This window comes from Athene noctua, chromosome 3 (genome assembly GCF_965140245.1).
Source record: "Athene noctua chromosome 3, bAthNoc1.hap1.1, whole genome shotgun sequence".
NCBI lineage: Eukaryota > Metazoa > Chordata > Aves > Strigiformes > Strigidae > Athene > Athene noctua.
Window position 1 is genome coordinate 80,998,948 of NC_134039.1, and position 14,341 is coordinate 81,013,288.

Consider the following 14,341-nt stretch of genomic DNA (forward strand, 5'->3'; position numbering starts at 1 on the left):
GTGAGAGATGAGTCAATCCCTTTCACTCAGGAAAAGGGGTAAGATGAAAAACAGCAAATTCCAGCAGGAGACACCCCACCTCCCAGCAGCATCTGCTTCACGGTGTGGGGCTTGAAGGATGAACTGACTGTCACACCAACGGCACGAGCTAGTCCAAGCTGTGACAGAGGGGACCTGAAGTCCACTTTGCAGAGGTGGTGAGGCTCTACAGCACAGTGGCAATGGGGACATGGGCAAGGACGATGAAAACTGTCTTCTCAACTTTCCTGCAGGTCTTAGTTATGGGGCTGTTTTCAGTTCCTTGGTATTCTTCACCTCAAATGCGTGATGCACTCATGGTGTTAAGGCAGGTGAGAGTGTGCTGACAGTATATATCAAATATGCCACTTTTACACATATCCCAGCTTCAGAGGAATACCAAGCCTCTACACATTTTTTGCAACCTCTATTTGCAGCTGCTCTTTTTTTTTTTATGCTTCATCCTCCTCTTCCTACCCCAAGTTTTCCACTCCCCCCCACCCCTCTACCACCTCTCCCACCCACAGGTGCTGCACTAGGACTCTTTTTGCTCCTTCCCTTCTTTTCTTCCTCAAAATCACCAGGGCTGTCCCAGAAGCCTGGACAGAAAGGCCACCCAGCACAATACCCTGCCTCAGGTGCAGATTTGATGCAGTCGGAAGACATCCTCAGATCTCTGTCAGTGCAAATGAGGTACTTGGGAAACATCCTCCGAATCCACTCTGGGGTGACAGCGGGGCCATGGTTCAGCAATCCGAACTGATTCATGAAGGGATGAGGCAAGCTGTGACAGTCTCTCTTAGAGACAGGAGATAAAGAAAATACCCGTGCCAGCCTCGGCCGAGGTCCGCGCCTGAGAGCGGCCAAGCCTTGCTCTTTGCACAGGGATGATGAAATCCTTCCAGCTCAGTAACTGCTGGCAGAGAAGGGGAAAAATATGGGGAGGGCGGGGGAGGAATGTGCAAAAGCATGCGCTGAGCTTTGCTCACGTCGTTCCAGGCCCTCCCATCTGCAGCCCTGCCAACCCTTGGCTCCTGCCGCGCTTCTGCGGCCTTTCTGAGCATGCACGGCTGCCGGCGCATGTGCAGCCGAGGCAAAGGCCGCAGAGGCCGGCGGGGCCCTGCTCCTCCCGGGCCGTGTTTGTAGGGTCAGGCTGGGGACGGAGCGTTCCGGCTGCCCAGGCACGATGGAGCAGCTGGGGAAGCGGTCGGGGCCGGCGGCTCGGCTGGACGCCATCCTCCGACACCTCTCCCCGCGCCTGGGAGCGGCCCCTGCCCTTGTATCCTTTCTGATCTGGGATCGGGGTGGGGGGCAGCGGGATGTCGGCCCCCTTGGGCCCGGGGCTCTGCTTCCTCCGCCCATCGCACCCCACGTGCCTGCGTGTCCATGGGCGCCGAGGAGGGGTCTGGCGGTGCTTTGCCCTACAAGAACGCTCTGCCCGAGAAGGACACGCAGGCAAGGTCCCTGCCCTGTGCCCTGGTTATGGGGTGGTGACGTGCAGGGGGGCCATGCCCTGTGCGGCCCCTCGGTGAGTGGGGATACACCCAGGCGGCGCTTCCCCTGGCAGCCCTGACTGGTGTTTTGGGGTCAGCGACTGTCTCGCCCCAAAAACCTTTTGCCGCCTGGTGCTTTCTCCCTGAGCTTCAGCCCTGCAACCTGTCAGGTGCTGGGACGTGCATCTGAGGAGCCGTCCGCCTCTCAGCAGCCCCCATGACACATCTCCCCCAGCACTGAGCAGGGGGGTTACCTGCAGAGAATTTTCCTCCTAGAGATTCTTGGGTTTGGGGGAGATAAAGTCTGCAAGGCTTAGCAATTGCACAACAAGTTTCAGATTTTGTTGAGAGGTACAGACTTGACTGGTAGACCAGCAGCAGGAAAAACATCAAGGTTTGCTTTGTCAGTGGGAAATAAGGTGGAAATGTTGGAGGCTGCCAGCTTTATGATAGATCAGGGAAAGGAAACCAGGGCAGAAAGAAGTTTTCATGTTGGTCTGTCCCATGTTTCCAAAAATTAAGTGAAGACTGCTTGCTGATACTATTTTTAAAGCTGCTACCATAAATTTTGCTTTAAAAAAAACAACCAACCAACCAACTTTTTAAATGCTGCCAGTACTTGGTGAGAGCTGAATGCTGGCAAGTTACCTCTGAATTATAATAAATTGCTGAAGAGGATGTGGTCAAACAGGATGTAGGAGTCTTCAAATGTATTAAAAATATGAAGACAGATGGATAGTAGTTGACTCAGACTGCCATAGGACAAAGATGCACGTAATAACACAAAATGGGAAATAAATGCTAGGAAAAGCAACCTGGTTGTAAAAAGAAAGTAAGGAGAGGCACTGCACAAGCTGTTTTGTTTTTAAATTCAGCTACTGATGCAAAGAGCTTTGGACAAAAATATGACTAATCTGGGCCGGAACAGGAAAGGCCTGTAGATAGCGTAAATGACAGAATCTAATAAAATAGATTTATTTGATCTGTGTTACATCAGTACACTGGTTTTGTTTTAATCTCTGGCTTTGGTGATTTGGGTAGGATAGTCACTTTTCCTCCCAGAAAATGCCTCTCCATTTATGAAAGGAGAAATAACTTGATAGCAGTACCAGTCAGCAACAGAGACACAAAATGTGAAAACTGCCCAAAGCCCGTGGGGTCTCTGCACTGCCCTGCTGGGGTGCGAGTGTGTGCACCCACCTCTTTCTGCTTTGTGAGCCCTGCAGCAGGGGTTAGCTGCCTTCTGCCAGCTCATCCAGGCTCCAACCTCCAAAAGAGAGCATCCTGATCTTCTCTATTTAAAATTAAACCTGTGTAATAGTTTAATACTGTCTCATGCATACCCAGTTTCCTCCTGTAGTTGCTTTTAGGGATTGGTATATTAGAGATTGGTGTGTGTTGGTTTTAGTGGTATATTGGAAGATGAGTTATTTCTGCGTAACTGGAAAAACTCTGCCTTCAGAGTCCTCTCATGTGGCTTCAGGAAGGGGAGGAAGCAGTGAAAGGTGAAAGGCGGTGAATTTTTCTTTGAAGCTTGGTGTAGGAGCCAGAGGGAAGTGCTGCATCGGTAACACCAGCACTCACCTCTTTGCAGGAAGGCATCTGAGAAAAAGCCACCTCCAGAAGTGCCTGTGGAAGATGTCCATTCCTACAGCTGTGAATTCAGCTTGGGTGCTGCCTGGTTTGGGGCATTGGGGAAAAAAAACCCAGCACACTAACAGTGGAAGTGAAGATTCCTCAAAATGCAGAAAAATGGGAGATTCAGAAAGCAACGACATCTCTTGAGTGATCTGGGTGTTTGGCAGTTTCAGGTCAAACCCTGATGCTGCCAGCAGAACAGTGGCTGTCAGACCAGGACCATCTCACCAGGTGTCATGATTTCTAAGAGAACTACCCAAGTTTATTGTGCTTGTCTTAGCTATGCAGGAGGTTCCACCATCCCTTGATACTGCAGGGAGATGCTTTGGAAAAGCTTCTAGAGATCTTTAACCTTGCTGTGCCTGTGCTTTGATCTCTCTAAAAGCATTACTTGCTTCTGAGTGGTCCCAGGTATTACAGTGCCTGTTTGGTTGGCTAACATGCCCGTGAATACATTATTCCCAAAAGGGTGTGTGTGAGGGGAAGGGAAATGTTTAAATACTCTGTCTTCACCAAAATGAGCTGCCAGAGGTGGCAGCTCCTTCCCAGCCTCTGTGCCTCTTGTTTTCAGTTGTCTAAGCAACTCAGACTTGTCCTTTGAGCACTGCAAGGTGGCAAGAGCAAAACCAGTGAAAGGAAGAGGCACCGCAAAGCCTGGGAGGAAGGTGTTCAAATGGAGTCCAGTGCTTGGTGGACTTGTCTGCTCTCCCCAGCTTCTGGGAGGTGGAGCTGTGCTGAGAACCACAGCTGGGGTTCAACCAGTGCCTGTGTCTCCATCAGCTGTCTGTGGACATGTAGGAGCCTGAATTGGCCAGGAGTTCCATTTTCACCAAAATTGGGACCTGAAATGTAGTGTATGGAGCAGTAGTGCCCTCAGCTGGGGAATCCCTTGCTCTGGGACCTGCTGTGGTGGTTTTCACCTGGTCTCCCTATATCCTCTTCCTTCCCTCTCTCTATCCCGTTCTCAGCACCATTTCTTGCCTCTGGCTCATCATTTTTGGTACAAATTTTTGCATGTATTGTGTTTCTTCTCCTGCCATATGTGACTCTTGACCAACTAATGTTTAAGCTTCCTGGTGTAGGGGCTGTAGACACAACTGTTGTGATGAAACCTATTTCTTATTCCAGAAGCATGCATGCATGCTTTTATGGTATATTTATAAGGCAGTGGTGAGCAGTAGAGAAAAGTCTTTGGTTTACATAAAACCCTGAAGCACGGGAGTCTCCAAACATTCACGTGCAGGACCAGAATTCTAATGAACTTTAAAGATTCGACTAGATGATCTTCAAGGTCTTTTCCAACATAGATGATTCTGTTGTTCCCTGAACTCTGCGTGAAAATGCTCTTTTTTTGTCCTTGCCCCTCTTCAGTACCACGCACAATCCTTTTGTGAGGCTTCATTAGCAAGTGGGGTTTAATTGCTTTGTCATGAGAATGCCTCCGCATAGAAGAACAAAACTGTGTTTATTTAAACCTGTTGAAATGAATTGAGGTGGAGAACAAGCCCATTGCTCTCTTCTCTTTGTGCGCTCTCTATCAAGTTTGGGAGGGACTTAATCTCTGCAGGTGAGAAGGTGAGGGTTTGCACCATCTCATGGGAATGTGTGAAGTCCCAGGTTCAGCCCATATGAATTCTGTCTCTGAATTTGGTGCACCTGTGTTAGGAGGGGAGAGGTGGAGCAGCACCTCCAGGAGACAACGCAGGTTTTGAGTAGGTCTGACTGCTCTCTGGAGCATAGGGAGCGAAACTGGGCAAGTAAACATCTCCACTGAGCATCTCATTGAGTATCTTGACGTCTGGGAGATGAATCAAGGCCCGTGGACTACTCTGGAGTCTCAGGCATTTTGTACTGGCTTTTCTACATGCATGGGCAAGGATGTACTATGCTGTTATTTTATACTTCTCTGCCAGACGTGATACTCCAAAGGTGGGAAAGAATTTTTTAGAATAAAATAAACAAGAACATGAATTGAATGTCCAGCACAGCACTTACATTTAAGATGAACCACATTGTAGGATTCGGGACACATGTATATAGATGTTCCATTCTATTGTTCTTGAGTTTATATTCCTTAATTTCTATCCCAGACAAGTGTTCCTACTTCAGCACAAGTTACTGCTGTTCATCACCCAGGGAAGTTTCGGTAAACTGTATCTTCCTTTGTGGAGATTAAAAAAAAAAAAACCCTGCAGAACTCAATTCTTTTTTCCACTCTAGCACATGTGTTGATCACTAGACATTGTGTAGTCTTTCGTTTTTGCGAGGGTATGTTGTCATTTGTTTAACTGTAGTTTAATGAAAAATCTTAACCATGCATCTTGAAAATGTCTGAGTGGATAATCTGACTGCAGAGTCTATTCCCTTGTGCTTCAGTATTTCTGTTGAGAGTGAAACTGCTGAGAATCGATCTCAGCTTCTCCCCTTTGGGGAGGGCATGAGGGGGATGCTCTGAATTCTGTCACAGAAGTAGTGGGTGGCTGTGGGCAGAGATGCTGCAGGGCCACAGACATGCCGTGCCAGCTCTGCTGGGGCGTGGGAAACGTTGCATGCCTGCAGAGCTGAGGTGGACATGCAAGAGGGGAGGGTCTCTCACCAGTTGTCCCCAGCAACCACGGATCCCTCACATGTCACCTTCTTCCTGCCAGGTCTTGTTGTTCTGCCCAGCCCTATTAACGTGTTTCTCTTCTGTGTCTCAGCTATACCCTGGACAACAATGTCCTCACCGCAGAGCAAAGGCAGTTCTACGAAGACAATGGGTATCTGCTCATTAAGAAGCTTGTTTCGGATGAAGACATTGAGCGCTTCAGGTACGGGGCACTTGCCAAAGGTGCTGGGGAGTCCTGTGTGCAGCAGCAGCCTGAGGGAGCTCTGCGAAGCTGGACTCTCCCAGCATGGACGTTTCCACTGCTTTGCAGGAAGGAGTTTGTGAGAATCTGTAAAAAAGAGGTGAATCTACCAGGAGCTATGATTATGAAAGACGAGTCCCTGAGATCCCAGTATGGTCAGTCTGAAAAAGTAGTCAATAAAGTCCAGGACTTCCAGGAAGATGAAGAGTTGTTCAGATACTGTACTCTGCCAGAGGTAAAATAAAATGAAACAAACAAACAAACAAACTAAAAACAACGAAAAGGGGGACGGTGGTGGAAGAGCCTATATGAATGTATCTATATGAATGCCTTTTATCTAGGCAAAGCATCTGCTCTCTGGGCAGGTCCAGCTTTGTAGCTAATATTCGTGTTGTGGCAGACAGCCATAGTTTTGTGGAAGTATTACCCACCCCATCTTTTCAACCCCACCCGGCAACCTGCTGCACCATCTTCCATTTTGGCCTCCCACCACCATGCTCCTTCGTGTGCCACGCCAGGTCCTGCCTCCTGTCCTGCATCCCTCCATCCTGATTTACTCCTCCTGTACCCTAGTCCTCAGCCAAACATCCAGGTCCTGGTGCTTCCTCAGCAATCTTTCCTCCCATATTTAATGTTTCTAATATTTTTTTCTATTGTTTTCTTCCCTGTAGGTCCTCAAATATGTTGAGTGCTTCACAGGGCCAAACATCATGGCAATGCACACCATGCTGATAAATAAACTTCCAGATTCTGGTAAGGAAAACTCGGATAAGAGGAGGATAGAGAGATTGTTGTGCGTGTGCTGTCTATCAGGCCAAAATTTAACTTAGTGTTTTAGAAAAGCTGTTTGAAAAAAATGACACAAATTAAAACCAAGTAACTTTGAAAATTTATGAGGCCACTTCGGTAATAGTTTGTTTTCTTTTTACCTTGGCTTAATGAGATTTCCTGCCTTTCAATGTTCAAGGGGTGTTTGTTTGCTAAAGATGGTGGTTGTCTTGGTTCTACCACTCCGATGTTCGAAGTGGGCAAGTGAGCTCCCTATTCAGCCAGCTGCACCTGCATAAAGGTCCAGGATTTAAAACCTGTCATGCTTCTTAATCTTGATTTTTCAACTGTTTTGAAAACAAGAGCTTCTGTGGACCTCGGTGCAAGGCAATAAATACAGAGCTCATCTTTTGCTTGGAGTTTATATGTCCAGACCTCACTGACAGTTGTTGCATGCTCAGCACTTTGATATGAAAATACTTGAATAGGTGCCAAAAGATGGATTTTGAAGCCTGGCTTTGGCTCCTGCTGCTAGAAATTGTGATCATAATTTATACAAGAGTGATGGGCAGGGAGAGAGGGAGAGAACAGGACTAATCATATTACAGTTTTTCAATGTAGCTTTGACTCTGCATAAGCTGTTTCTGTTTAGCAAAGTTGAGACCTGAGATATGTTTCTTATTCTCAGATAGGCAGCTTCTGAGCAGATAGAGAGTATATTGAATTATTAAAATACTGAATTTTTTCATGTCCACAGAAAGCTGTCATTTTGGTTTGGAAATTCAACAGGAGACCATACATTTTTAAGGCAAAACCAAAACAATAACTGACAAGAAATGGGAAGCTGCTTCATGTTTGCAAGGTCTCCATTCAGTATATTTGAGGACTACTTTAGGAGAGGTGCACATCTCAGGAGAGCTTTTGAGGCTGCCCAAAGTCTAAATAATTTGGCAAATGAGGCAAGTGGAAACATCCTAACTGTATCTGAGGAGCAAACTCAATGGCAAAATAAATATGTAAATAATATATAAAAGGCTGTTTTGGTGTGGATGATATGTTTCCACTTCCACAGTGGGAGAAGAAGTAACAAACAAGACCTCAGAAATATTTATTTTTGTTTAGACTTCATGGAAAAAAGCCCCTAGGGTGAAGGCTAATAGAGTGCTGACTAGACTGTCTGGGGAGGCTGCATTCTATAAATTGAGATAGATTGATTTTTATTTTTTTTTCTTTTAAAAAGAAGGCTAAATAAACATGTGTTGGGTGCAGGACAGTCAGAGTTGGTTCTGCTTGCAACACAGTGATAGATCAAGTGATTACAGACAGCATGGCTGTTTGAAAGCCTTTGTATTGGGAAAGGTTTGTGCAACACCGTGCTGGTTTAAACCTCAGAAAACTGGAGAGCAGCCAAAATGAATGGTGAAAACTTAGCAGGGGGTTGGTGGTGGTGAAGGTCAGCAAAAGGGGTCTTCCCAGGGATCACACAGCCAGGCAGCCTCCTGGCATTCACTGTGTCCCTGTGCCATTGCTGTCCCAAGAGCCACCACTGCACTCTTGGTCCATCTTGGGGTGGGGTGTAAGCTAACCCACTTGGCTTCCAAGCAGGGGTGGGCTGGAGCAGACATCGAGTACACAAAGTCTCTCCAGTGACAAGCAACAGCTTCTTAGGACATGCGTCAACAAGTGCAGTGGTTTAACAGGAAGGTAAAAGTTGTGTCATATTTGATGAGGTTGAAGGTTTTGAACCTGTGTTGCAGATAAACAGACTTTTCTCCACCCCATGCATCAGGACTTGCACTATTTCCCCTTCCGGCCTGCGGACCGCATCGTGTGCTCCTGGACTGCCATGGAGAGGGCCGACCAGGACAACGGCTGTCTGGTTGTGCAGCCGGGGACACACAAGCAGCCTCTGAAGCCTCACGCCTACCCAAAGTGGGAGGTAGAGTGGCACCAGGGGGGTTGGGAAGGGTGTGTGTGAGGGGGGCCACATTTTGTCTGGGAAGAGCTCACCATGGAGGAATGATCAGCAGTGTCTTTTCTGCTTATGCAGACAGACTTGTTGCTCTGGGAGCGAGTTGCTTGGTTGGCCTTGCTTCACATAGCCTGGGTAGAATTGCCTCTGTGCACACCTGCACCTAGAAATTGTCCATCACGTTGCCTCATAACGACATAAACACATGCAACCATTTTCCACTGCCCTTTCCAAGTCTGAGGACTTTTTCATTTGAATTTGTTCCTGTCTGGTGAGCGTGTGTACTGTCCCGAAGAGGAGAAATTGGATAGTCAACAACTGGGTACAATTAAATACCAGGTGGTATCTTCCTCTTAAGAATGGATGTTTCCTGACCTGGCCTGGTGTTGGTGATGGTTTTACTGGGAGCAGGAGACTGGACGCCAGTGGTGGTATCAGGCCAAATTTGTAGGATTCTCCAGTGCTCTTCTCTGTTCTCTCCAGCCAAGAAATATTTTTAATTGTCTGAATCCAGCTTTAGAAATTAGAAAAAGTATTATTTTGCTGTACCTCAGACTTGAAGTAGGAAGACTTGTAGGCCAGTGGTCAGGCATAGGGATATATGGTTATATATATATGAGAGATATATATGTATGGTCAGGCTGGGCATACCGAATACGCTGCCCAGAGGAAAGCAGGTCAGTAGCTGCCCCTGCGGTCCCCTGCACTGAGAATCGGCACTTGTTCTAATGTTAACCAGATGATTTTAACTCAGCATTTTTTTCTAGCATAAAGCCAACAAACTTTTCCATGGGCTGCTTGATGAGGATGAGAAGAGTCCCAGGGTTCACCTTGTCATGGAGAAGGGAGACACAGTGTTCTTCCACCCCCTGCTCAACCATGGCTCTGGGATAAACAAGACATCGGGTTTCCGAAAGGTAGGAAACCATCTCTTGATACAGCTTTTGATATTTTTAATTTTTTTAAACTGATCTAACTATCTCCTCCCTTTCCAAGCTCATGAATATTTGGATGAACTTTTTAAATGAGTTTTTAACTTCCTACTATACTTTTGCACTCTCTTTTAATGATTTTTTTTTTTTTTTTAAACATCTCTGTTGGGAGAAGAGCATGCGGTGGGGCTGCTTGAGAAAAACAGAGCAGGAGTAGAAATTAAAGCTGAATCTATGTGTGAAGCCTGGCTGGCTGTACTTGCTTTTCTGATAGTTCTCTTTCAGCTGTCCCAAATATCAGGAGCTTCTCTAACTTTCTTCCCCTTGCCTTCTTAGTATCTCATCTCTGGATAGCAGGAGCCTCCATCATCCAATAAATAGTATTTATTTATATGATAACACAACTCATTTTTCTATTAAAGATTTGATTATGGATTGTCGGTTTATTTTGCATCATGATTATTTAACTGAAACAGGAAAAAGTGCCCTCTTTGGAGGCCTGACCTTTCCTCCAAAGTGGATTCATACAGGCACTTAAAAGAACTGTAGCCTCTAGTGTAGCCACTAGTAGCAAAGCAGTTATTCCCCCTCATGCACTGCAACACAGGCTGCTCTATTTTTATTTTGTTTTGCCTGCATCAACTACTATATGGCCCATTCTTTCAGCCCCTGTAGCAGTTTACTGGTGTGGAATTCTTCCTCCTGCAGTCCTGAAAGCAGAGAGGACAGCAGGTACTGGGAGTCTCATATGCTGGCTCTTTCCTGGCTAGTGGAGCAATAGTCCTGTTTAGTATTCCACAGAAACACAAGAGCTTCCTCGTACTGTGCCAGATCCCAACATTTGTCTGCCCTTGGGGTAAATCAGTGAATATCCTGGAGCTCTCTGGACCAGGTTATGGTCCAGCACCCTTTGAGATCTGGCATGATCTCACTTGCAGCTGGCGTAGCTCGTGCAATGAGAGAACAGCTTTATCTGGTGGGGCATTTCTGTTTATTTCCTCTAGACTCTGCTTAACCAAGAACTGATTATATAAAATAAGTGGGTTGATGATGTGACTGACTGGGTGCAGAAAGTATGAGCCCTTACTGAACACACAGGTCTGCTCCAACCCTGACGTTCCTTATTCCCACTCTAGTTGCTGGTATTCTGAGATCAAGTAGTATAGTTTATGCTGGGAAAGTGTTTGAGAGAGAAGAGAAGGAAGAAGAGCATGTTAGGAAGCAAGAGTATTTCTCCAAGGAGACACTCTCCGGAGAGCAGGAGTCCTCAGAAAGGAGGACGGAATTTGCTGACACAGTCTGTAAGGGGTAGTGTGTTCACCATCTGGGATGCATGAGAATTTTTTTTCCACCAGTCCTTTGTAATCGATGTGATCGTGAGTGATGCCCAATTTCCCCACACAGAGTATAAGCTGTCACTTTGCCAGCTCAGAGTGCTACTACATCGACGTCAAGAACACGACTCAAGAGCACCTAGAGAAAGAGATAGTAGAAGTGGCTTGCAAGAAATACGACATAACTTCTGTGGAACTCAGGGTAAGACTTGGCTATATGCTTTTTGTTACAATCCAGGTCAGTTCCTGTGACAGATTTGTGCTTTTTGCTATGCTCAGTTTGGCAGATCGAGCTGTGCTAAGCAGAGGTGCTTGGCAGAACAAAAGACCTGATGTTCAGAGGATGACTGGCAGGCTTTTTTGGGGCCTTTTTGCTCATAAAGCTGCTTCTTGCTATGCTGGAGAAGTGGCCTTGCTCTCTGGGCAGCCCCTTCACATCCCTTGAGCTCCACAAGTCTCTCCTCTAGATCTGCTTGTCAGAATGGGTTTTGTGAGCACATATTGATCCCTTCCAGTTCTGGCTGAGTTTGGTGCAGATTAGATCAGCACTTCACTATGCAACTGTGATTGATGTTGTAGCATGAGTGAAGAGGAGCCGCAGACTCTGCTGTCATGACAGCTCGGCTCGGAGGCTGCTCATGTGCACCCTTACACCATTCGAGGGGGTCTAGACTGGGTAGCAGTGGGGAGGGCAGGCAGCAATAGGGTAATGTCTATGCAAGTTTTGCCCTTCACTGCATCTCCTGGTTCGTGGTTTGTTGTTGGGAGTGTGTCTGAACCAGAGCTCTTTGCAGTTATATTTGGACTGCACGATGTAAATACTAAGACGTGGTTATCTCTTGCCCTGAATTCACAAGTATAGGAAGGTGCAATAAATTCAGTGCCTGTCCACAGTTCTTACAGTTTCAAATCCTAATGACAGGTGGATTTTCCTTTTAAAACAAGTAGACATCTATAACTGCAATAGTAGACTGAATTATTTTGGTTAAATATAATCCCATATCAATTGTTTGAAGGCTACAGCAGGTATGTCAGCAGCAATATACATCTGCCTCAAAAAAAAAAAACCAACCAAAACAAACGAGGAGGGTAATGGACTCCTGCTGAATAACTGAAACCATTGTGTAAAATAGAAAGTAAATCTAAATTCTTCAGGGATTCAGCCACTGAAAGAAAAATAAACCTTGTTACTGGTATGGAAATATTCTGAATTTCTTAATCTGCAGGAATTCCCACACATGTGCACAGCCAGTATCAAGGCAGCAAAGTCTAGATGTAATAGGCAGTAATTTTCTTTTAAAATGTACATATTTTACAGATATTACAATATCTAGGGCATTCTGGAGAAGAGGACTTCCTTTTTTACCTTTGGGTTTTTTATTTTGTGGTGGTTTTTTTTTTTTTTCCCCTGAGTGTGGTAGGGTGTCCAGATGTGTTTTGCAAGCCTGATCTTACATGTTATCTGTAAAGTTACAGCTTGCTTGACTTGATACCTGGAGTTATTTAGGTAGGCAGTGAAATCCAAAGTGATGGGTAGTAAGGCTCTATCCTTCTTGTGAGTGAAAATGAGGTCGTGCCCATACAAGCCTCAGATGAGTCTGTGTGTTTTCATGTAGCTTTAAGCTTTTTTAACCAGAGTTGGAGCTTCCTCCCAGAGGAGTGTCCAGCGGTTATATCATCTTCACAAGACTAATGATAAGAACTAAGTAATCCTCACACAGGGAAACTGAGGTCAGAGCTTGCCCAAGACTTACCTCCATGAAGCAAACAGTGGTGGTCTTCTCTGCTTTACAATCTGCAGCAACGCCTGCCCAGAACCAGCACCTGATTTCTGCCTAAGGGCTTGCATTCATATCTGTTATTTCCTGCTGGTTTCTGCTGCACAAAAATACCACTTGCTTGCGGGCAGCAGTATGCAAGGTGTAGTCAGTTGGTGAGCTTTTCTGATCACAGAGGTGTACAAGGGAGGCATTGTGTGCACAAGCAAGGCGAGGCTGACTTCTGTAAGGGTAATATTCTCTGTGCTGCTCATGTTTCCTCTTCTGCTGCCTTCCAGAATTGAACCATAGTCATCTTGCCATCTGTGTAACACCTGCAAACAACCTGTCTTCTGGGGGTGGAGGTTGCACCTCTTCCTTAGTCTGCGTTGTATTTTTGTTATTGATATTTAGGATTTGAAAGAATATTCAGTAAGTGTTTTGGTATGTTTTTCTGAGTAGGTAGCTAAGCTGAGAATGCTGTATCTATTTCCATCTCTGTAAACTGGAACCTTGATCACCATTTTTGCTGGCCCTAAGGCTTTTCCTTATTTTTGTCTCATTTTTGTTTTGAAGGATATTTGGAACTTCCGAGCACGTCTTGTGCAAGGGGAAAGAATTAACCTGTAGAACAACCTCTGAAGAGCAGAATGGAAAACAAGTGCCTGAGGATGAGCTTCTCTGATCAGAGTGCAGACCCTGCCTTGGCAGGCAGAATTATGTGTGCTTTCTTGACCTCTGTATTGGTATTTTAGCCAAATGCTGCATCACAAAATCATTTTATGCTAATACAAAATAATTGCACTGAGGTTGAACAGCTGATGTACAACAAAGAAAACCTAACCTAGAAAAACAGAGATTTGCTGTGGTTATCTTAGACAATCAAAGATTAAGGTCTTGAAAGAGCATCTTGATTTTCTTGATGTTTTAATTCTTGTCTTTTAAAAGTTTCTCACATGACATATCTTTAGAATGATGGCATATAACATAAGATTTTATGCAAGAATTAATGGAAGGGTATGTTTTTTAACATTTCCAACTCCCTTTTCTATGCAAAAGAAATAAAGTGAATCAGTGTTTCATGCAAACCCTCAGTGTGAGCTCACATGGGTTTGATCAGGCCCAGTCAGCATGGGTTTCTGAAAGGCAGGTCCTGCTTGACAAACCTGATCTCCTTCTACGACAGGGTGACCTGCTTATTGGATGAGGGAAAGGCTGTGGATGTTGTTTACCTTGACTTTAGTAAGGCCTTTGACACCGTTTCCCACAGCATTCTCCTGCTGAAACTGGCCGCTCGAGGCTTGGATGGGCACACGCTTTGCTGGGTAAAAAACTGTCTGGATGGCCGGGCCCAGAGAGTTGTGGTGAACGGAGTTAAATCCAGCTGGCGGCCGGTCACGAGTGGTGTCCCCCAGGGCTCGGTGTTGGGTCCACTCCTGTTTAACATCTTTATTGATGATCTGGACCAGGGGATCGAGTGCACCCTCAGTCAGTTTGCAGATGACACCCAGTTGGGTGGGAGTGTTGATCTGCTCGAGGGTAGGGAGGCTCTGCAGAGAGACCTGGACAGGCTGGAGCCA

The 14,341-nt window shown here is 45.9% G+C and overlaps 1 protein-coding gene across 1 annotated transcript; it reads left to right on the forward strand.

Moving 5' to 3' along the window:
- Nucleotides 1-1,083: 1,083 nt before the first annotated feature.
- On the forward strand, nucleotides 1,084-13,843 carry PHYH (phytanoyl-CoA 2-hydroxylase). The gene is made up of 9 exons (XM_074903474.1): nucleotides 1,084-1,297; nucleotides 5,240-5,295; nucleotides 5,849-5,959; nucleotides 6,068-6,233; nucleotides 6,670-6,751; nucleotides 8,524-8,705; nucleotides 9,506-9,655; nucleotides 11,075-11,206; nucleotides 13,338-13,843. Exons 1-9 carry the CDS (start codon nucleotides 1,205-1,207, stop codon nucleotides 13,389-13,391), a joined length of 1,026 nt encoding a protein of 341 aa, XP_074759575.1. The 5' UTR covers nucleotides 1,084-1,204; the 3' UTR covers nucleotides 13,392-13,843.
- The last annotated feature ends 498 nt before the right edge of the window (nucleotides 13,844-14,341 follow it).